General features: G+C 35.8%; 4 protein-coding genes across 4 annotated transcripts; 2 read left to right on the forward strand and 2 right to left on the reverse strand.

The window, feature by feature from the left end:
* Positions 1-96: 96 nt before the first annotated feature.
* LOC121793409 (ATP-dependent Clp protease proteolytic subunit-related protein 2, chloroplastic-like) lies at positions 97-3,794 on the reverse strand. The gene is made up of 9 exons (XM_042191416.1): positions 3,641-3,794; positions 3,520-3,563; positions 3,373-3,445; positions 1,990-2,110; positions 1,518-1,655; positions 1,264-1,380; positions 840-908; positions 656-751; positions 97-418 (listed from the first exon to the last, which is right to left on the reverse strand). Exons 1-9 carry the CDS (start codon positions 3,700-3,702, stop codon positions 281-283), a joined length of 858 nt encoding a protein of 285 aa, XP_042047350.1. The 5' UTR covers positions 3,703-3,794; the 3' UTR covers positions 97-280.
* Positions 3,795-5,926: 2,132 nt separating this feature from the next.
* LOC121793410 (ACT domain-containing protein ACR8-like) lies at positions 5,927-8,375 on the reverse strand. The gene is made up of 7 exons (XM_042191417.1): positions 8,168-8,375; positions 7,808-7,853; positions 7,608-7,722; positions 7,466-7,533; positions 6,805-7,359; positions 6,604-6,708; positions 5,927-6,484 (listed from the first exon to the last, which is right to left on the reverse strand). The coding sequence occupies exons 1-7, from the start codon at positions 8,233-8,235 to the stop codon at positions 6,137-6,139; spliced, it is 1,305 nt and encodes a 434-aa protein (XP_042047351.1). The 5' UTR covers positions 8,236-8,375; the 3' UTR covers positions 5,927-6,136.
* A 2,532-nt stretch (positions 8,376-10,907) lies between these two features.
* LOC121793607 lies at positions 10,908-12,871 on the forward strand. Its single transcript, XM_042191637.1, has 5 exons — positions 10,908-11,102; positions 11,188-11,289; positions 11,370-11,437; positions 11,521-11,720; positions 12,699-12,871. Exons 1-5 carry the CDS (start codon positions 10,954-10,956, stop codon positions 12,765-12,767), a joined length of 588 nt encoding a protein of 195 aa, XP_042047571.1. The 5' UTR covers positions 10,908-10,953; the 3' UTR covers positions 12,768-12,871.
* Positions 12,872-15,452: 2,581 nt separating this feature from the next.
* Positions 15,453-22,440, forward strand: LOC121796401 (extended synaptotagmin-1-like). The gene is made up of 14 exons (XM_042195264.1): positions 15,453-15,833; positions 16,999-17,073; positions 17,170-17,277; positions 17,458-17,490; positions 17,579-17,668; positions 17,849-17,974; positions 18,528-18,671; positions 19,394-19,807; positions 19,979-20,113; positions 20,468-20,686; positions 20,860-21,135; positions 21,230-21,364; positions 21,542-21,847; positions 21,921-22,440. Exons 1-14 carry the CDS (start codon positions 15,642-15,644, stop codon positions 22,140-22,142), a joined length of 2,475 nt encoding a protein of 824 aa, XP_042051198.1. The 5' UTR covers positions 15,453-15,641; the 3' UTR covers positions 22,143-22,440.
* The last annotated feature ends 705 nt before the right edge of the window (positions 22,441-23,145 follow it).

Here is a 23,145-nt window from a genome sequence, read left to right on the forward strand (position 1 = left end):
GAATGAACTTATGTTTTAATCTTAATACTACAAACAAGAGATTTGAAATCCTACTTGTCTCTTTATTTATTGAATGCACAATGTGCCAAGCAGGAGTATGAGACATGCATATCGTTTTATTCTGTGTATGCAAATTTACTTGTACTTGTCATATGTCGGAAGAAACATTATCAAGAAAGGGAGTCATCAAATTAACAAAAAAAATGAGTTTGTCAATGCCAAAGTCTACTGAACCTTAGAACATCTGTAACTACGTATCTGCCCGAGGCATAAAGATGAACTATCCAAGACCTGCGGTAGTATCCTGTCGTGGCGCATCAGCCTTTATACGGGGTGGCCTAACTATCCGATCAATGAGACCATATTCAAGAGCCTCCTGAGCGTTGAAGCGCTTCACCCGACTTAGGTCCTGGTGAACCTGCATATGCATGTCGAAGATTTAGTGCACAAGTCAACAGAGATACTAAATGCCATAAAACAAGAGCTTTTGGTTGATCTTTTGCAAACTGACTTTTAAGTCTTGCACAAGACCAAAAAGGGGCTAAAATTCAAGTACTTTATGGAAATTGTCACAGTAAAAGATGTTCGGATTCATTAAAATCCACTTGGCACTAGAACAGAAATGAAGATAATAAAAAATATTAACAATTATGACCTTCTCAACTGGCTGGCCAGTTTTCTGAGCCAGCTCCTTGAAAAGATAGTCTCTTATTCGTAGCAGCTCATCAGCCTCATTACGAATATCATCAGCCTAGAAAAGGGTTCTCAAAGATATGTTATAAGTTGCTGGCAAGAACAAAATGAGGCTTGAGATACAAGACAAAATTAATTGATCAAACCTGACCACGCGCAGCTCCAGCTGGAGATTGTAATGAAACTCTTGACAGCGGCATGGCAAAGCGATTACCCTTCAAGAAAAGGAAATTGTAAATGAAATCACTACACCGAGTGTCAGGAATTTCATATTATCATATTATGCAACTCAATGAATCTGATGAGGAGGCAATCAATTGCCACATGAAAGAGATAAGCTGATCATTCAAAAGGTAAGACCTTTTTGTCATTTTATAGAAAGACATCAAGAAACAAAAAGAGATGCAATAAAATCACCATGTTCTACTCAACACATACACGTTTCAGACCTAGATTATGACCGAAGACGTATCTTTATGAGCCTGTTTTATAATTTCATATTTGTTTGGATGGAAGAATTCAATATTGTTTTTATAGCTAACTATACATTTAAGCCCTTAAAAAATCTACCTTCTCACCAGCAGCAAGGAGAAAACCTGCCAAATTATAAGCATATCCCACACAGTGAGTGCCAACAGGACTTTTCAAACTCTGCATCGTATCATAGATAGCCATGCTAGGAGTGAGCTGCAACAGAGATACATAGTGATCTTAAGATTTTAAATGGAAAAGGAGGAACAAAATATTAAATTATGACATAAAGAGTGCTGCAAACATAAATAAATGCAAAAATGTATGTGCCAAGTTGTAAATGAAGAACTCACATCTCCTCCAGGGCCATTAATGTACATATAGAGCCTCTTTGAATCCTCAATACTGTCGAGGTACAACATCGTAGCAAGTATCTGATTGCTGAACTCCTCGTCTATGTTTTGCCCAATAAAAATAACACGCTCACGGTACTGCAATTAAAGAGATTATTAACTTCTGTCAGACGAATTTCAAAGAAGGTGGTACCGTTTAACAAAAAAAACAAACTTCGATATTTTTATAATGCAGGGAATGGACACGAAACAACTCATCTTCTTTGCACATCATATAACCAATTGTTCCGGGAATAACTAAGTGGCAACAGATGATCTGATGACATGCTTGATAGCATAGCACAAATCTTTGATAAAAACAAAGGAAATATGGTAAAGCTATGATGAGCTCTCAAACTCTTTTTTATGAAGTTATTCAAAAAATAAGCAATTCATACAAATTTGCTGGACATGTGTAGCCAGATAGACTTACAAGAGCATTCCACAAATCAACCCACTGCCAAGTTCCTTCAACTGGGTTTCTGTAAGGCACTCTAGGTGTTCCAATAGGCATCATTGCTACACGACCCCTTGTTGGTTTGGTATTAATGGATCTGGAAAAGGATAAAAATGTTCATTTAGAAATTATCAAGACAACAAATTATGCATATCTAATGGTATATTACTCCCTCCGTCCCCTAAAAATAGAAACTCTTTCATTTTTTGCCCGTCCCCTAAAATTAGAAACTTTCTATTTAAGAAAATTTATTTCCCTCTAATGACGTGGGACCCAATTTTCCACTACCACACTTTTCTTTCTATCTCTCTTACTTTACCAATTTTGTATTAAAAGTCGCACCCTTTTCAAAAGTTCCTATTTTTAGGAGATGGAGGGAGTATTTATCAAAGTCAAGATTTAGGAGTGAGAGATGTATGCTCTTGAGCCAAAGTAATTGTTCAAGGAAAACTAGGAGGAGTAGATTACCACTGATGTACCCAAAGGGGGGAACAGAAACCCAAGAGTAACACCCTTCAAATTTTAATTAACATATACTTTTATGTTCAAAAGGTGAAAACATGGATTAGGGAACAAAGTGAGTATACACACCAGTTAAAGTGCAATATTTACAGAAGTTTTTTTGTCAAAGTGCTTATCCTGTCCCATTAAAAAAATTACATAGCAAAACGGGAATAGGCAAACTCAAAAGGGGGAGTTCCATGCATTTTAAAAATCACCAAATAAGGAATGAGTTTGAAGGAGAGTAGAGACTGTAGTGTACACTCAAATCCTACACAAATTTAAGCTTAAAAAATCACTAAAACTCGGAGAATTGCTTGCTGATTGAAATATGCAAGCATAGCCCGCATATACATTGACTTCTCACTCTACTGCAGAAAACTTCTTTAACTTCCCTGGCCAAGGTTGATCTTCAATTCTAAGCAATAACTTCCACCTAAAAGTGACATCTTAAGTGGCTGAGAATCTATCTCAAGTTTTTCCGTTGCCATAACATCCCCTAAACTGACCGGTTTTGCTGTTACCAGGCATGTGCGTCTTACCTTTTGATTTCAATGGTAGCCCTAGGGTCATTTGTTTAAATTTAAAGCTAACTAACAGCCCCTCCCAATCCAAGTTTCCAACTACATTTCTCAAAATTGGTGTCTTTTTCGATTCAGCCAAGTTAGCAACACAATTTATTTTAAAAGCTTAAGCTAAAAATATTCCCAACAAAATGTTCCATCCTCCATAAACCAAGTAGTAGTCCGGATTGCAGTTTATTCAATTAAAACAATTGGCAGCTAATGTTACAATATACGATTACCATAATATCAAAACACAGCCGAACTGAAATTCGAGTGGTAGCAGAATGCATACCTGGACTCCATGCTTTTGTACACTTTATCACGAAATTCCACATTCAAATTGGACTTTCCTACTCCCCATCCATCTGCGAGATTATTTTCAAAAAGGGAATTCAAAATCACATCATAGAACAAGATATATTTGAAAGCGAATACGTACTTGGAGATTGAACTCTTAAGCCCACGAAGATTCTGGTGCTGCAGCTGCAAAAGGGCATAAATTGTTAAAAATTAGGGCCTACCTAACATAGCGAAATTTACAAGAAAAAATGAATGAGAACCTTAGAGAATGAGGGGATGGATCAAGTGTGGAGTTAAAATATGAGGCTGGAGCGACTGCCATTGTTGGAATAGAGAGAGAAACAATGGATTTCGTGGTTTTGGATATGGAGGAACGCTGTGTTGCTGTTAAAAATCACGTAGACCCGAACCCGAAGTTATCGACCCAGATCCAAATTTATTTATCCAACACCATTAAATTATGATTATTTGTAATTTAATTGGCTGTTCTTTAATTTTTGTATTTGGATTAATTTTCTCTCCTTTCTGCCTTTGTTTGTGTTTGCTCTTTTTATTTTTGTTTTCATACTACTCATTAGTATTAAATTTAAATAAATCTTCATTGTCTAAGTTAATTGTTGGTCTTTAGTATAGAAAGTGTGTGATTTTGGTTATAGTTTTTCTAGAAGAGTTCATGTTTTAAGAGGTTCCGTTGTGAGGTTTAAGCAGCTAGGTACTTCATGATAGAACAGATGTTTCCTAATTTTGTTAGTTTATTTTCATTACTTCATAATAGTATTTTCTTTTATAACTATACGTGCTTAGATTATCCATACAACTTTTTCTAACGCAGGATACAAAACTTTATTTTATCTTCTACATTTCTTTATTATTTACTATTTTTATCTTTGTCATGAAAAACTATTCTTCAAGGGGAAGGTGACGCTTTATGCTTTTGAATTAGTTAAACTTCAGTGTGAATAACCAATTAAAGGAAACACAATTACTATAGAAAGCCGTATTCTATTTCTACCATGTGATGCCATTGAACATGACGTATATACACTATATCCTCAACCTGCAAAAAAAATGGTAGGAGTATTAATTTGTAAGAGCATATTAGTTTAACCACATATGTAGTGGCTTTTAGGTCTCTCACGAGAGAGGAGAAACCAACATCAAACCGACAAACACTTGTTAACGTAAGTTTGTCAGTGAATCTAAGGATGAACACATGTAGAAGATACAGGCTGTTCAAAGTGGTGTGATCGAGAGAAGAATGTCGAGCAATCATAGAGCTCCTTTAATTTGTTCTCAAACAGCACGTATCCTTTTCACAGACCAAATAGCAAGTTCCCAGTCTCTTCCTCTCTGTTCCTTATATGATAGGAAACATACATAAACCAGTAAAAAAGAGTAGAATTGATTACCAAATTGAATATTGATGCCACACATTAGTAGATAAGGAATGACCAATAAATGCTGACATGCTGTAAGCTAGTAGTGGACGTATACAAACATGAAACACTAATTTCTTTCGAAAATAAATACTATTTGATACTAGTATTTTCAACACTAATCACAATCAGCATTCAGTTTCTGAAACATGAATTAGGTGATTCAACTCAATTGCATATTGAGTTCGATGCAAAAGAACAATTAGATTTTTCAGCATATATATAATACTATAGAATCAGAAGTTGAACACTTCACAGGAAATAAAGGTAGGGAGATGGAACTTTGAAATGGCAATCTTCTTTGATGGAGACACAGACACAGACACGGAGAGTGGTGAGATTACGTTGTGGACTTATATTTTCTCTTGGGCCTAATTTTGAAGGCCATTTAAATTTGGAATGAGATATTGTTATTGGGCTCACCAAAATAAATACAAATACAAATAGAAATGTCCGTCGCCTCCACCGCCGTGATTAACGCCACGTTGTTGCGATGCGGTTACCAACCCTACCTGCATTCCACTTTCTCCTAATTTTATTTCATTTTTTTAAATTTTCTCCATTTCTTTTATCTGTAGTTTCTGACTTCTCAACATGTAGTGCATGTTTATATGCTTCCATTTGTCTACGGGTATCTGCTTTAATTCACACCAAATTTCAAGTCAAACTTGCTTTGTTTTTTTAAGCATAATTCTCAATGATCAACATATCACGACGAATCGATGATTATACTTTAATTGAAGGATGTGATTTTTTTTAATTGTAACATCCTCTTCTATCAAATATGCAAAATATCCTCCAGCTCCAAGAATTAAAATTCACTAATAAATTATTAATAAAAATTTGAAGTATATTATGCAGGAAACTGAGTAAAACAAGGAGACGAGACGAGACAGACATTTAGAAAAAATGTGTTGGGGAAATCGAAGGAGCCACAATTAGTAAATTAATTAATTTGCGCTATGTTTGTCGACATGTCTCATGTAGTGGCCTTTTCCTCGATAATAGCACTCCAAAACAAGTAGCCGTATAATGTCATTTTGACCTATGTTACTAATTTAATCATATCGCCTGCAACCAAATTTAATCAGTTCAATAAAGCACAAGAAAAACTCCATATGAAGTAGTATTATTACCCTATAGAAAGATTAGTAAAATTCGAAAAAGAAATGTTGATCTATTTACAGAAGACATATCCTATGTAACTATGTTAAAGAAACCAAGATCCCCTTCTAACCAACGTAATCTTCTCCCAAACCCCAACGCATCCAAGCAAAGAATATATGCCACCAAACAAAACAAAACCGACCCTTGTCATAATCAAGAACAAGATTTTATCAAACCCAAGTTGTATAGATTCCTCCTCACCATGTTCCCAATCGACCAACTCATGGCCGTCGCCTCCCCCCTCTCCACTTTCTCGTGATAGATCAACGGCAGCTCCTTAACTTTCAACCTACTCACCCCGATCTTCTGCCGGACCGAGTCGATGATCTTCTCATCAGCCGGGTTGCCCACTGCATCCGTCACGTGGAACACGTTCCGGGCTGTCCCCATCACCGTCGAGATCTCTGCCATCGTGACATTGAGTCCGTTCTCACGGAAGGTCCGTGTCACATCGGCTAGAAGACCCTTCTTGTCGACCGTGCAGAGCTCAAGCCTCACACCCTGTGATAAAAACAAACCAGACACGAATCCTCTTTACAATTTGTTCATAAAGTAGTATACATAAAAATGTAGGCACGAATCAATTCTTCTTCACATGTTTAAAGGAACAAAGACAACACCTGAGATGCTCTCCTTTTGATCGCTGCCGCAATGCAGAGGATCACACGCTGCTTTTCGGCCTCTGAGCTTATTGGGGTGCCGTCCATGTGCCTGATGAAGAATTCCTGATCAAAAAACATAAACCACATTGTAAGAAAACATCACAAACAGCTTAACAAAACAACTAAATAGAGCTATGCTACGCAAGGACAATATCATACCAAGGAAGCTCTGTCACCCGATGTGTCCACGGTGGCATGGAAAACGACATACTCCATGTCCGTCAAAGTGCAAACCACGTCGAACAGAAGCTTGTTCCTATCCTTGCAATGAATACTCACAACGGAATAATCCTTCTCCAAGTAGTTTTGCACCAACACAACAGGGGCATTGCCACAAATGTTACCATCATAGTCCCTATCCGCGAACATCATCTGGTGAAGGCGTCTGTCCGTGTGAGTAACGGCTAGTGACACCAATGTCTTAGCACTCTGAATGTCATTATCCCCTCTCAACACATTCCTCAACGTCACCTCCATCTTCTCCAGCTTCTCCGAGTCCTCAACTGGGCAGCCCGAATCATCATCCTTCAAGTAGATCAAGGACGCAATCCTGCCGTTGTGTGTCCAAACTTTGGCATCAACCACATTGCAATGCAGATTCGACAGCACCGCGAAAACCTCAGACAGCAGCCCGATCCGGTCTGTGCCCGTAAGCTCCAAAGCAGTTAGGCCATCAATACCTTTTGATCTACCGTAATGAATCGTCTCCAGTGACTGTTCCAAGAATTTTCGCCGAAGCATAATTAGCATAAATTATTGCAAGAATTTAATCGGTTAAAGAGGAAAACATTTAACTGCGGTAATTAATACTAATTGCTACCTCCTCAATGCAGCCCAAAACGCTCTCATCAGTTAATTTGTTTCCATTCAAATCAGTCACGTGAAAAACTGCAAAGCGTTAAAAAGGTTCAATGCCTGGAAAATCAAACGGCAGCAAAAGAGAAAATTACCATTTTACTCACCATCCATGAACCACCTGCCGTCGGAGCAAATGTAAGCCTTCTTAATCGATAGATTTAAATCCGTCAAAACCTGGACAGCTTCGAGAAGAATCCCGTGCTTTCTAGCACTGTCGATCTGTAAGGAAAATAATGCAAAAATAAACGATATAGAAATCACTGGAATTTGATTATTCGAGGTGAAAGGATGCAATATCCATTACCGTGAGACGAGTCGCGTTGGAGCAGCCCGTATTATCGATCATGACCCTGAAAGTAGTCGACGGAGGGGCATTATTGGAAATTCAAAGCCTAATTTGAGAATTCTCATGTGGAAATTCTAGAAATTCGATGGAGTAACTTGAAAGGAAAGAAATTGGGAAAATGATTGAGCTAGTTAAATTTCCATCTCAGCTAAAAATGGCGAGAAATCGATTCACAGATCCACTAATTCGGAGGAGATGTCTTGTGTTTGTATCGTAACAAAGCGATTCAAAATTCGAAATAGGTGGAGTAGTTACAATATTTAAAAGCTAGAGAAATGAGAAAATTTAACACAGAACACGCAGTGAAGGAGAAGTGACCTCGGCGTAGACATTCGAGTAAGAAGCTTTTCATATTCATCCAAATACGTCGGCCTCCGCCACTCCATATTTCACAGAGCGACTGTAGCAGTGGGAAAATCTGGCCTGCTCTTTCTCTCTCTAGAAGGGCGGGGCGCCTTTTGGTTTCTCTCTCTAAAACATTGACTGACACACACGACACACTGCATGCACTTTACTTCGGTCGAGAGGAGAACGGTATTTATATTGATATTATATTATATTTTTATTAAATGTGTTGCCTTTTTTTCTGTACTAGTATTAATTTATACTCAAATTGTAAAAAAAAATATGGAATGGCCGGACTCCGGATTATGGTATGGGACGATATCCGAATTTGTATGAAAGTAGTGGAGTAATTATTATTATTTTTTTCCTTTAAATTTGAACATATCTCAAAGTACGTGTGGCACGTGCAGGGGCCAGCATGGATGACACGTGTTCTTTTGGTGGAATTATACTTTGCTTGCATTCGACTCAATAGAGAGTGCTCATCGGTGCAATGTGGTTGGGAGTTTGTAGACTCGTCTACTCATCTCTATAATTCTTTATTTAATTATCAAATCACCCCATGATTAGTGGAGTAATATATCAATGATAGACTAATAGTCCACCGGCCTGTTTGTAAATTCGGAACATAATATAGTTAGTGATTATGATATTCCTTATAAACTAGCATATTAAATGTGAAATTGTTGAGAGCCACTTCGCCGTTGCATACTGTTGATGGTGCCTGACATTTTGGAAAAATTGTGACCCTTCTCATGTCGGAGGAAAATGGCTATAAACGAGTATCATGAAAAATTTTGCGCATTAATTAATTGATAAGATTCACTGGATTAATTGAATAATTGATTGTCCAAGCATCTCACCATTAGGCAAATCTTCCAAGATTTGCTAAGATTTATAGTCACGTTCCACAAAACATGCCACAAACATGCATGTCCACTCTACATATTGTTTACATATTAAATGTAAGTATCTTCAATTAACACCACAATTTTAAAATCTAGTTTAACATTGTAGCATAGATTAGTTAGATATTAAGATGAGTTTAATCGAGCCAGAAATAATGAAAACCATCAAATTATGATTGGACGGTTGAAACTATATATCTGTAAAAAATTTATTTAGGTATTTTATTAATTATATCCATTAATTAAACCTTAAGAATCAATATATCTTTTTTTTTACTCCAACAACATTAATAAGTTTCTAGGATTGACAAAGGGATATATAGTAGTATAATACTTTCCCTTAATTAAAGTATGCAATGAATGAATGATTAAATTTTATGAGGTGAAAGGCATGAACCAGCATTAAATGCGAGCACACAACTTGGCGCATGCGTCATGCCCAATTTCTCATTTTCATTTCATGAGACATGCCAACCAATAACCCAAGAAAATGGAGCTAATGGGTAAACGAACATGGCAATAAAGGAAAGTAAACAAAAGAACTACATTGTGCAAGTTTTGAATTGCATTTTTGGTATGATTTTCGAATGATCAACAAGTTACAAAATAAGCTATATATATAGTCATCTACTGTAGCTGATAGAATGTGCAATCTGAAACTAACTAAATCATGGTCCATCATCCCTTCTTCTAACCACCATTTCACCCACGTTGTTAGTGGCCCAACAGAGCAGCTTTCCAATTCATGAGCTGAGGTGGAACTGCTTTGGATTCCTTATCTTAACGATCAATATCCACACGCGCTGCATTACATCCATATTTTTCGCTCGAGCTTGTTTCTTCATTCATCAAGTCGTGAGTAGTTTCAACAATGGGATCACATTAGTGTAGAAAGTTTGTCGCCGGTGTCAGAAGGTAGAGTAGCCGGTCATTGTTAATTTGGCTGACAAAGAATGGGCAATGAAGTGATGAACTCGATTGAACTATGAAAAATTAGAACAAAGTTGGTTGAGCAAATGTCAAATTATGTCACATGCAATGGGCTAAACTTATAAAAAGGTTTTGTTTCAAAATGTGAATAAACATTAACTTGTTGTAGGATACCATGTATGGAAATATGAACGGGCTGGGCCTAGCCATTATAAATGTAATGGTTTGAAAAGAGTTTTGTGAGTCTCTTTTGTCTTAATATAACAGGCACATTAATTTGTTAGGGTATGAACTAACTTAAGGCCCAATGTCATGTTTGTAGAGCAGCCTCCTGGATTATTGACATAATATCAAGAAGTAGATTAACTATTTTCATAAAGTTATTTGCAAATCAACAGGATACAAAAGTTAACTTATATCATAAAACTGCATGCAACTCGTGAATTATATTGTAAATTATCTAGGGCCAAGAGTGCTCGAGAATATATATATAGTAATATTTTTTTGGGTTAAAAATGTCACAACACGAACATTTTTAGATAAATCGAAGGGACATTATAGTGTTATTACATATCCATATTTAATTACAAATATGATCGAAGAAAACTAACCCTATATATTATAAAAAACATTTCGAATCAAATCTTAAGCATAGCATTATTTAGTATAATACACACGCCATCTTCATTTATATCGTGGAATTTTCCTCGAGAGTCAATATCACTATTAAAACAATAGCTTTTAATTAAACACGAGACAGTCCCTTTGCGCCAATGAAAAAACATTTCAATTAATTTTTATTTAATTCGCTATTCCAAGGCCCAAGCCAATATAGTCAACATCTCCACTCTCCTTGATCTATATATACATCATCAAAATAAAATTTAACCTTATTACATTTTTTTGTTTGAATTTCCTCACATGGCTACCTCCTCTTCCACTCCCATCTTAGGCCTTCTCCTCAGCCAAAAAAAATCCTACAACCACAAGAAATTCAATGATGAAAGCCAATTCTCCTTCCCCCACAGAAGTAATTTCCACAAATTCTCCATAACAACCCCATCAAACAGGTAGGTATATAAATTAATGTTACTTGCTCCTACATATGAAAAAAATGTGCGTGGACTAATAATTTTTCTATTTGGGGATTCTCAGAGATCTACTTGGCAGGAGAGCCACCCCGGAGGTTGCCGGAGATGTTATCTCTTCTTTGTCCATCCCTGGGATACCTTCATGGTTCCCCACTGACAATCCATGGTGCGTTACTAGTGAAACCACAAATCTTATTTCTTTTGAATTGATGTAACAAAGTGGTATTTTTTTTTATCTTGTTGTAGGGTTGTTAGTGTTGCTGGACTGCTAGTAGGGGGTCCGTTTTTGATCCAAAGGCTAGTAGCATTTACAAGTAAGGGGCATTTTTACCTATACTAGGAGTAATTTTTAGGGTTTTGTGAATTAAAGTGAAATTTATTTGTTTTGTACATATAGAGCAGCTTGACATGGCGGCACAGACGGTGGAAAATATCGCAGACGCGGTGGAGAAGGTGGCGGAGAGGGTGGAGCACGCGGTGGAGGAGCTCGAGGAATCACTACCGGAGGGCCGTCTCAAGGAAGTTGTTCACTTCGTGGAACATCTGGCTGAAGAGACAGCTGAAGAGGCTGATAAAATTGGAGATTTGATGGACAAGGTAACTTTTATTAATTAATTTTCAAAGTATATAGGATTGTTAATTATAAATGTGACACTAGTAGGAGTATCTCGTATGCTTCAATTAAAGGTATGACTATATTTTTCCCATGTGCATTTTTGTTGGGGCCAGAAATGAATAATTAGGTAACATGAAAGATGGCGCTAGCTGTATAATTAGACAGACTTGAATATATATAGGGAAAATCTATAATATCATTAGTTATAATCAGAATATATTTCTAATTTAATAAATAAAATAGCTGTAGTGATATTAAATGCTAGAGCTAAAAATAATACAAAGAGAAAAAGATCTTTGAAATGAAAAAAAAAAAAAAACTTAATGATCGACTGAAATATTAGAATATATACAAAGTAGGTGAAGCTTCATTATTGAATTTATTGTAGTAGTTGGGGTATGATGGGCACGTGAACCTGCCAGCCTTTGATAAGTATTTCCTTTTTATTAAGAAGATCGACTAGTATATATAGATTAAATTTTGCGAGACAATAATGATCATGATCCGAATCTAAACAAAATAAAACATAGCAAATTACTCAACTCATATATAGTAGTATTATATATGTTAGGTAATCCAAATATTTGACATTTTTAAAACTTTAATTATGGTCTTACGCAAGTTGTAATGTTTAATTTGTTGATAAATAACTTAATCAAATTCTACATTTCTACTACCTAAACTATACCATATCGACCCACTCATAATTCTAATACCTAAGAGTATAGTTTAAATTGTGTGAATCTTAGTGTAGCATATTGCGCAATATATGTGCATTACTTAACTTCGACTATATATATAATAAAGATTGTGAATTCACAAAACATTCAACACACACAATTTATTAGAACCAGGTATATTGTTAAGTTATTAGTATAAAAAGCTTCTCATTAGAATCATATTATGTCATATTAATCTACATATCCGATAAAAACTTTGTTTGGTAACGAAATATGCAGGTGGAAGAAATTGATGACAAGCTGGAGGAGTTTCTGGACAAGCAATTCAAACGCACTGATAAAGCATGAATCTTTAATTACTGCAACAATTTAATCTATGGTTTGTATTGACATCGATCGAATATTACTATTTATTCTATTAATGTCGAAAAAGCTTGACACATTTAATTTAATACTACTCCACTATCTTGTTCCTAATTTTTTGATCGTTATGAATCGTTTAAAATTTAATTTTGTTACTTGCCATAATTTTATTTTTGAAATGACGGGTGGGCCTAACCCGAACCATTAATAGCACACAAGTTAATTGGATCAAAATTGACAAATCCCAACTCAACCCGACCCTATGTTATGCTAGCCCAAACATACTGTGTGTTTTGGCATATAATTATAAGTATTTGTTTGTTCATTATTATAGTCGTATTTACTAAAATATACTAATATTCAATTTATTGTGGAATTTTAGAACGATTTGTCTACAAATGAAGTGCTTTTGGCTTGACGCATGCCAAGATTCTATGGTATCTATTCTTGAAATTTGATAAGTACTAGTAGTATATTTTCATCTCAAGATTATACTTTTAATACTTTCATTTTCTCACATTTCTATTGATTGAGCATGTGACCAAAGTAGTGTTTTAGCGTGAATTAACGAGGAAAGTTTTTCGTTTAGCTACTTTTTTGGATATTAGTATATAATAAAAAATATGCACATAGAATAAATTTGACGTTGTTTAATGTGTAGGGCAACTTATATAGCTAGCTAGAGCCACGGGGTTGCGTTTATAACAAGGGGTACAACTATATTCCCAAATAATTGGGTACATAATGTTATATTTAAATTCATATTTCAAAACACGTCAATGGTGCAGCAGTTGGAGGGTATTTTACCTACCCGGAGAGATCCGAGTTTGACTCCCCTTGAACTCAATTTTCTTTTCATTTGTATTATGTTTTGTAGTTTTATAATTTTGTTCCTCGTTTTGTATACTTTTTAACTTATATTTTATCTTTTGTAGATTAAGTTTTGTGATTTTGTTTTTTTTTGTATACTTATTTTACTTAGATTTATATTTTGTAGATTATCATTTTATTCTTTAGATTGTTACTTATATTTAAAGATTTTAGTAAGTTTTTTTATGTTCTCTCCTTTTAGTACTATTTTGTGGTAATTTACATATATATATATATATTATAATTTAATTTAATTTATTTTATTTTATATTTTAATGTATTATTATTTTATGTTGTATGTTTATTTATCATAAAATTCGTACCCCAATTTAAAAAGTCTAGATTAGCCACTGTGTACCTATGTATATTGGTATTGAATATAATAGTTCTTGATTTTTAAACAGAATAAAACATTAACAACAAATAACGCATACTATAGTTAATTATGATTAACTAGCAAAATCATCCAAAGTTAACATCAACTAACTAGTTTAGCTTATTTTTCTTGTGACTAAATTAAACGTTTAATTTTTTGGAAATAAGTAACATAGAATTGATGTACAAAATTAAACGTTTAATTTTTTGGAAATAAGTAACATAGAATTGATGTACATAGTGAATAAGGGGAGCATTAGGGTGCCAACCATATTTAAAGTGACAACATACCACTAATCCTAGCCCTTAGATCTATAAGATGAACGCCTAGGATTGAATTGATGAAATAGAGTTCGGATTGCAGTCTTATGTGTTGGATATTGCAGGCGTGGATATTTTAGTCGATTCTCAAAAATTTAAATCAGAAACGGATTTGGTAACATTTAAACTGCAAATACTACTTAGTAATACTACAATATTCATAGAGTAATACTGCAATCTGGTATGGTGAAAAACCATTACGAATTATCCAGACACGTAGCACTGCAATGTTCATAGAGTAGCACTGCAATATTCATAGAGTAACACTGCAATCTGGTAAGGTAAAAAACTATTACGAATTATGCACACGTAACACTGCAATATTTATAGAGTAAAACTGCAATATTTTTAGAGTAAGACTGCAATCTGATAACATACTGGAAATAGAGAATACCGATTTTGCCCTTCAGCGTTTTTTGTTATCTTCCAATTAAATTAAAATAGGCTGCCACGTGGCAGCTTGAGAACCACACGATCTTCAGATCTAAAGGTATAAATTGGTGGTATGATGTTACAATAAAGAGTATTGTCATATTAATACATCCCTAGTGAATAATCATGATATATTTACATACACAGAATCCGATTTTTGGTAAATGAAAAATGATACTCAAATGATGAATTTATATGATAAAGTGGATTGTAAGATTTAATGCTATCCCAAGTTAATTAATCAAACCTTTATAATAATTATGTGCATAACAAATACTCCATACATTGTAAGTTCACACCATGAGATATTATACTCCTATTGAGGACGAAGGAAATCATAATAATCATAGATGTATTAAAATAGTTAATGTTTTCTAAAATTCGCGTATATTTAGTTTAAAAAGTTAATCTTGATTATCTATAAGTCTATATCATGTACTATTACAAATAATAAATACAGCATATCACAAAAATATCAAAATCGAGATATAGCATGGTTCGAATTAAAAAAAAAAACCATTACTTTGAGATCGACCTCTTAATTATATTAGCTTTTGCTATTGCATCTTCGTAGAATCATCTAATTTTACTTGCTTTGACCAGCGATGACTTTTCAACTCTGCTGCCCAATGTGATGTGGAGTTTATAAAATCTCGTCCTTTTCTTTGAGGCCATTGGAATTTATGCAAATGTTTTGGCTCTCACTTCAGCAGCCAAACAAGAAGGCTGAATTCTATTCTGGATGGGCCCATTTTAATTGAAGAAATCGTTTCTGCTTCTGGGCAACCCTCGAGATTCTTCATCTTTCAAAAGCATGATCAGTTGTGATTGTGAGAGTCTTTAATTCTGCAGCTTTGTCGTATGGGAAGAACGAAGAAGAAATTGTTTGACTTGGAGGGGGCGGTGGAGTCTTGGTACAAGTTGGTGGAGCAGCAGCCGCTGCTGCTTCCCTTTGTTGTACCTCTTCTGCTCTTCCTTTGGGCTGTTGAGAAGTGGTTTTTCTCTCTTTCCAATTGGGTACTTCTTGTGTGTGCTGTTTGGGCAACAATTCAGGTACTTATTCGATCATCTAACCTTGTATTTCATGTGCTTATACTTGTGTTTTGGACTCTGTGGCAATATATGTTATGATGTTTTTTTTTGAGTTCATGATTGTAGAAAGAGCTGTTGTTGGTCAACTGGATTTAGTTAGCTTCAATTGATCAGATTACTTGGATCATCAATTGCATCAAATCTTTGATGGGAATTGCTGATGGAAAGACTAAATCGTCTTGTAAGAAAAAAAGCACCATTTTGAGTTGTTTTGCAACAACTTTTGCAGTAGAAAGAAGGAAGGGAACATGAAAATTATGATGACTAGAAATACGGATATCTTGCCTTTGATCTGTAATTGGTATACGGAAGGGGACCGGTTATGTTTCTAATTTAGGATCACTCGTCTTGAACGTTTCAATTTTTTTCTTAGGAAGGATGGAAATGTATTTTGTTGCTCTTCTCAAGACAGGACCACTTGAACTTTGATGCAAGTTTTATGGATGCTGGGCAGAATTTAAACTGTTCCTGAGTTTGTAACTTCACGGGTTGAAAAGGATGAACTTCTCATGCATATGTACTTGTTATGCTCTTCTCGAGATCAAATGCAAATGATATGTCTAGAAAGAAGATATCACTACAATTACATTGCAGGAGTGTGTTTCTGTTCAATGTTTTATGCCTGACTGAATATGCTTCTCCTTCGAATTCATTATCATAATGTTTGTGGCTACGCTCTTAACATTTTTGTACGTGGTCACGGTCTCAGATATCGACTGCTTATATGCTCTTTACGGTGTTCACACCTGGTATTGGTGTGAGATACTTGTGATATTTCTGAATCTCACGTGCAAATTAATTACAAATGAAAATCCGGCAGAAGTTGTATTTATTGATGATGTCTAAACAAGCTAGTCTAACTATAATTTGGAAACAACTATAAAGAATAGAGGATTTTGTGTAACTAATATTAATCCAATGATGCCTTAATTGGATGGTAGATTGTTAAACTTTGATCACGTATCGACATATTGGGAGTATCTGATTATGGGTAGTTAGACATAGATAGTGCTCTGTCGAACAAAGCAGAAAATGGCACCTGATGTATTGGTTGATTTGCCTAGAAGGTTTACAATGATTGCATTGTTGTCTAGTTGATTAACCCATACCTTTTGTTTCCCCACAGTACGGAAGTTATCAGCAGCGAAACATTGTGGACGACTTGAATAAGAAATGGATGCAAGTGACACTAAACACTTCAGTATGTACTCACTTTATTTCTAGGATCGCTTTTGTTTTGATTGCTCATTTCGTTCATTATTTATAAAAATGACTGTTCTTCTTCGTATATGAACAGCCTGTCACACCTTTAGAACACTGCGAATGGCTGAACAAGCTATTAATGGAAGTTTGGCTGAACTATGTAAACCCAAAACTTTCTTCACGATTTGCGTCTATAATTGAGGTAACTATTCTGATCTCTATATTTTTTGTTCTTCAAAATTTCAAATTATATTATTAATTTCCAAAGCCCTTTTCTGCTCCTGCACCATTAGCCCACCTAATGAACCCACTTATCGTCATACGTAGAGAAGAGTTGTTACTGTTACAGATGTATTGCTTATTAACTTATAAATAATTACAGAGGCGCTTGAAGCATAGGAAATCAAGGCTAATTGTAAGTCCTAATTCTCTATTTTGATCATGTGACGAAATCATTTTCGATCATGTCGGTATTAATACTACGAAACATTACTTATGTTTAGGAAAGGATAGAGTTACAAGGATTTTCTCTTGGCTCTCGTCCTCCTTTACTTGGGCTGCAGGGAGCCTGTTGGGCAACATCAGGTGATCAGGTTTGACATTATTTACTCATTAAATGCAAATCTTCTATCAAGCATTTTTGACCGGTAGTTCGTTGAACTTCTCAAATATGTTGGCGTAGTCTTATGAAACTGATCTTCCTAATCCAGTTTCTTCTCTCTCTTTCCCTATCTTTTTTGCTCATGTAAACCATATATTTTTTCATGACGCAGCGAATCTTGCGATGTAGTTTTGACTGGGATTCAGATGACGTAAATATACTCTTGTCGGCTAAGTTGGCTATGCCTTTAATGGGGACAGCCCGAATTATTGTAAACAGCATCCACGTCAAGGGCAATGTGCGCATCAATCTTGCTCTCTTGTTTCTCTTTTCCTTTTGTTCTTGGATCTGTTCTTGTTTGTGATTATGATCATCAGATTTATTTCTCATAGTATTTATTTTTAAACGATGTTTGTCACAATACTTTCTGCTTTGTTCTGCTCTTAATTTTTTGTCCCTATACTATGAAGAACCTATAGAGAACAACTGGATGGGGACCTTATACTTGCAAATGCAAGGCTGGCCGAGTTAGGAACTTCTTTCAATTTGTTCTCGCAAAAGCTATGCGTTTTTTTGTTAAACGCTGGGTGATGTTTAGATGGAGTGGTTTGTCAATTAATTCTCTCGATTACCAATTTCGTGTTTGGTAGCATATCACTAGTATGTCGTCAGAGATTGAAGGGAAGGGGAAACTGATGTAATCAATTGCCTGAACTTTATAATGATTTCAATTTTTAGTAACTGTTGCAAATAAACCCGACAATACTAAGGGTCTATATTTTACTGTCATACTTCCTATTTGGTAAAAAACTTTGTCCTCTGAAAAATATCACATCATTTGCATTGTGCAGCTTCTTTTCATGCCAATATTAGAAGGAAAAGCGATATCATATTCCTTTGTATCGACTCCTGAGGTCAGACTTGGCGTCGCTTTCGGAAGTGGTGGAAGCCAGTCTTTACCCGCAACTGAGCTTCCGGGTGTTTCGTCATGGTTGGTATGCACTATGGTTTTCACCAATGTTGTCTATGATGAAATATCTTGAAACTCGAGACCCATTATGAGATAGCAGAGCTAATAGAGATGATATGATCTTCTATAAATTTTAACATGTAGCTAATGGTTCTGTTAATGAAATACATTGAAAGTTTGAAACTCGAGACTCTGTTGTCAATGAGAGAGCAGAACTGGAAAAGATGTGAGATTCTTCTAAAATTTTAACAATTAGCATGAATCTATCTCATTGTAGAATCCCTCGATTAGCAGAATAATATAGTGTCGAACTAGCATGGGTCATGGATCAGCACCAAAACGATCTTTGGTGCTGGTGGTTGTTTTCTCGCCTGTATGATAAAAAACAAAAAAGGGTTCAGTTTCTTTTTTGTAACAGTTATGGCAACTTGCTGAATCTGATTTAACTTCACATCTCGATAAATGCTTCGTTATATTTCTGTTCATGTTTCTAAAATTACTAGAAGGCAGATGTATGTATCAAACTTTTTTCCGTTCAAGCCTTTAGTTTCCCTTCTTTGTTTCCAGAAATACTGGAAGACACGCAATGTCGCTGAAACTTTATTATTATCTAATTACCCTCGGAGTTGGTAATAGGATGCAGAATTTATTTAGATCTGAATGCTGTTACCCCTTATCACAAGAATTCGTGCCTGTCCTATTGTATTTTTAGCACATATTCAATGGGCAACATATACTGTTTTGCAGGTCAAACTTGCAACTGAAACACTGAATAAGAGGATGGTTGAACCACGCCGTCAGTGTCTTGCTTTGCCACCTGAAGATTTGCACAAGAAAGCTGTTGGTGGTATATTATATGTAACAGTGCTCTCTGCTAGCAAGCTTTCGGGTCATAACCTGAAGAGCAATGGTTCCTCGAAGCAATTCAACTGTGCAAATCCAGATGCAGTCCCCAGTGACAACAAAGAGCTTCAGACATTTGTAGAGATAGAACTCGAGGAGCTCACCAGGAAAACAGATTGTAGAGCAGGATCTTCTCCTAAGTGGGACTCGACATTTAACCTAATCCTGCATGAAAATGCAGGAGTTCTTAAATTTCATCTCTATCAACGCACCCCTGGAAGTATAAAGTATGACTATCTTACTTACTGTGAAGTTAAGGTATGTTTATCGCTAATTCTTGTTTCGTGAATGTAAATAAAGAAGTACTATTAGTTGGTTTAAATTTTCAATTTGCTTGATCACTTATTACTTTCTCAAGTATGCTTAGTTTTGGGTTCTCGGTATTGGTACACTTTTGAGAACATCACACAAACCTTTCCGACAATGTAGGTTAGGTATGTTCAAGACGATTCAACCATATTTTGGGCCATCGGAGATAATAACAGTGTGATTGCGAAACATGCTGACGTTTGTGGAAAAGAAATTGAGATGACAATTCCATTTGAGGGGGGTAATCTAGGAGAGGTACTTTCTCAACTTTTAATGAACTAATGGTTCATAAATTTTTTTGAGGAACATGGATTATTTTTGTCAGTTTTTCCGTCTCATTTAGATGCTTCATCATCTCATCTGTTCGTGGGACTGATGTTTAGAGGATAACGTTTGGTGACAAGGCTTGTTCATGACGTATGAATAAGTTTTACAGTTACATCTGAAAAATAAAATGAAAATAGAATGTTTCACAGCTAAATTTGTCCAATCCAATCGTGCTTGTGTTATCCAACAATTGTGTTACAGACTCAATATTCATCGTTAACGATAATTTAGCAGAAGACTGAAGAGTAACTATATTCTAAATCTATGGAAACTGTCTTGCAGCTAACTGTGAGGCTTGTACTAAAAGAGTGGCTGTTTTCTGATGGTTCACATAGCTCGACTAATTTAAATGCAAGCTCTCGTCATTCACTCGGTAGCTCATCGAACTATTTTTCCACAACCGGAAGGAAAATTTGTATTACTGTGGTTGAGGGCAAGGATCTCCTTGTGAAGGACAAAATTGGGAAATCTGATCCCTACGTCAAACTGCAGTATGGCAAGGTACGTAATGCCTCTTACTGTGTTGCTGCAGCCATGTAACACGCTGTCTTTGTTTTAAGTTCTCTTTTCAGTATTATTATATAGTGACTTGATAGCAGAACACAACTTAGATGTTATCCTCTATAAAATTCTTCATACGTTATGAACAAGCCTCGTACACGTGTCCTCTCCAGGCTGTCCAAAGAACGAAACCCGCCCTACATTCTTCAAATCCTACTTGGAATCAGAGATTTGAATTTGACGAAATAGGAGGTGGGGAATACTTGAAGGTAAAATGCTTGCTTGAGGAAACACTTGGCGATGAGAGTATTGGCAGTGCACGCGTGAATTTGGAAGGACTCGTGGAAGGTTCTATAAGGGATGTGTACATTCCACTCGAAAAAGTTAATTCTGGAGAGCTGCGGCTTCAGATAGAAGCGATAAAAGTTGATGATGGTGAAAATTCAAGGGTATGCATTAAATAGTTTAAAGTTAATAGTCACGAATTTTGTTCAGTTCAGATTTGATGAAGCATCTTGTCTTATTCTCTCTTGGTAATGTCAGGGTTCACATACTCGGACAAATGGTTGGATAGAGCTCGTTCTCATTGAAGCGAGAGATCTCGTTGCTGCTGATCTCCGAGGAACGAGTGATCCTTACGTAAGGATACACTATGGCAACTTGAAGAAAAGTACTAAGGTTAGATGATGCTTGATGCATTAGAAATTTCAACAGTTTTTCCTAAGATTTTACACCTTGTCCGTCTTCAACGCCCCCTTGGCCGCTCACCAGAAATTCGTCTTATGCATTATATGAATATGATCATCAACGACGGACTTTCTGCATTTCTTACCATACTGTGCCATGTCTCTGCAGGTAATGTACAAAACACTGAGCCCAAAATGGCACCAAACTCTAGAATTCCCCGATGATGGAAGTCCGCTAACGCTGCACGTGAAAGATCACAACACCTTGTTGCCGACATCCAGCATAGGCGACTGCGTGGTCGAGTATCAGATGCTAGCCCCCAATCAGATGGCCGAAAAATGGATACCTCTGCAGGGAGTGAAACGCGGGGAGATCCACATCCAAGTCACAAGAAAAGTCCCCGAGCTCGAGAAGAGATCGAGCGTGGATTCCGAGTCATCCCCCACCAAAGTTCACCACGAAATCTTGAACCGGGTGAGAACACATACCAGCTGTTCTTGTTTGATTGAACACTTGAACCAAAAAATGATTTCTGGGCTTCGTGTAGATCAAGGAGACGATGATCAAGCTCCGATCGCAGGTCGACAACGAGGACTCCGATGCGGTTTCGGTATCGCTGAATGAGCTCGAAAGCCTGCACGAGTGCCAAGAGGAGTACTTGTTTCGACTTGAAACAGAGCAAATAATGCTAATTGATAAAATAAATGAGCTTGGACAGGAAATCTTCAACTCGTCTCCTTCCCTGCTCAGGACTTCTACTATTCCTTGAACAAGATTTCATAGTATTTAAACTTTCAAATAGAGTTGTGCAACTGAATCATGTGTTACAGTTTGGATACATTATTACATACCACCTCTAATATCTACATGTGTAAGTATTGTTATAGGGATGTTAATTGGGTTGACCCGAATAAATCGAACAAAAAGGACGATTGCGGCCGGAAATTTGTAGCCCAAAGAAAAGTTCAGCCCAGTTGGCCCGAATTTGAAATAACCGAGGAATTGTGTAGGTCCGATTGACATACCTATCTATTATAATGACATTCATACTTTATTTTCTACTTAAATGATAGTTTGGATTTACAATACGAAAGAATGTATTCAAAGGTGTACAATTGAGCATGTGTTTGGAAATGAAAAATAAAATAAGTATTGTATTTTTATAAGAATTATACTTTTTTCGTGAGATAATGCATTGAACGCATAAAATATTGCATTTGTAGTGCGGTTAATTGCATTAAAAGTTGGAATATTCACCTCTCATGAAATTTAATTTAAGATGTTACAATCAGATATTCAATCAGTAAAAAAATGCATTATCGTAAATCTTTGCTATTAAAAGGTTAGAAATGATTTTCCGTTTTTGTAAGAACTTAATGTTATTATTTGCGCTATTCTCCAAATATATGTGAAAATATGTCACATCAATTATATTCAAGTTTTGATAAGCAATAATATATGTTCTAAAATAAGTCGATCTTGATTCATGCATTTAATATTCTGTCATACAAAACTATAACAACCTTAATCATACTTCCTCCGTCCCCGAATAAGAGTCGCTAATTTCCATTTTGGGTCGTCCCCCATTAAGAGTCACTCTTCATTTTTACCATAAATGGTAGTAAGCCCCACATTCCACTAACTCACTCCACTCACATTTTATTATAAAACCAATATAAAAATACGGGTCCCACATTCCACTAACTTTTTCAACTAACTTTTCTCTACATTTCTTAAAACTCGTGTCCGGTCAAAGAGCGACTCCTATTAGG

The sequence above is a fragment of the Salvia splendens genome, chromosome 3 (assembly GCF_004379255.2).
Source record: "Salvia splendens isolate huo1 chromosome 3, SspV2, whole genome shotgun sequence".
NCBI classification, from domain to species: domain Eukaryota; kingdom Viridiplantae; phylum Streptophyta; class Magnoliopsida; order Lamiales; family Lamiaceae; genus Salvia; species Salvia splendens.

Coding starts and splice junctions, on each gene's coding strand:
- LOC121796401 (XM_042195264.1), top strand. CDS start 15,642: ATGGGAAGAACGAAGAAGAAATTGTTTGACTTGGAGGGGGCGGTGGAG. Junction 17,491..17,578: donor ATAGGAAATCAAGGCTAATT/GTAAGTCCTAAT, acceptor ACTTATGTTTAG/GAAAGGATAGAGTTACAAGG. Junction 20,687..20,859: donor TCAAACTGCAGTATGGCAAG/GTACGTAATGCC, acceptor TGTCCTCTCCAG/GCTGTCCAAAGAACGAAACC.
- LOC121793410 (XM_042191417.1), bottom strand. CDS start 8,235: ATGGAGTGGCGGAGGCCGACGTATTTGGATGAATATGAAAAGCTTCTT. Junction 7,534..7,607: donor CGGCAGGTGGTTCATGGATG/GTGAGTAAAATG, acceptor AACGCTTTGCAG/TTTTTCACGTGACTGATTTG. Junction 7,360..7,465: donor TTTTGGGCTGCATTGAGGAG/GTAGCAATTAGT, acceptor TTCTTGGAACAG/TCACTGGAGACGATTCATTA.
- LOC121793409 (XM_042191416.1), bottom strand. CDS start 3,702: ATGGCAGTCGCTCCAGCCTCATATTTTAACTCCACACTTGATCCATCC. Junction 3,446..3,519: donor CTTAAGAGTTCAATCTCCAA/GTACGTATTCGC, acceptor ATAATCTCGCAG/ATGGATGGGGAGTAGGAAAG. Junction 909..1,263: donor TCCTTGCTGCTGGTGAGAAG/GTAGATTTTTTA, acceptor CTTTTCTTGAAG/GGTAATCGCTTTGCCATGCC.
- LOC121793607 (XM_042191637.1), top strand. CDS start 10,954: ATGGCTACCTCCTCTTCCACTCCCATCTTAGGCCTTCTCCTCAGCCAA. Junction 11,290..11,369: donor TTCCCCACTGACAATCCATG/GTGCGTTACTAG, acceptor ATCTTGTTGTAG/GGTTGTTAGTGTTGCTGGAC. Junction 11,438..11,520: donor AAGGCTAGTAGCATTTACAA/GTAAGGGGCATT, acceptor TTGTACATATAG/AGCAGCTTGACATGGCGGCA.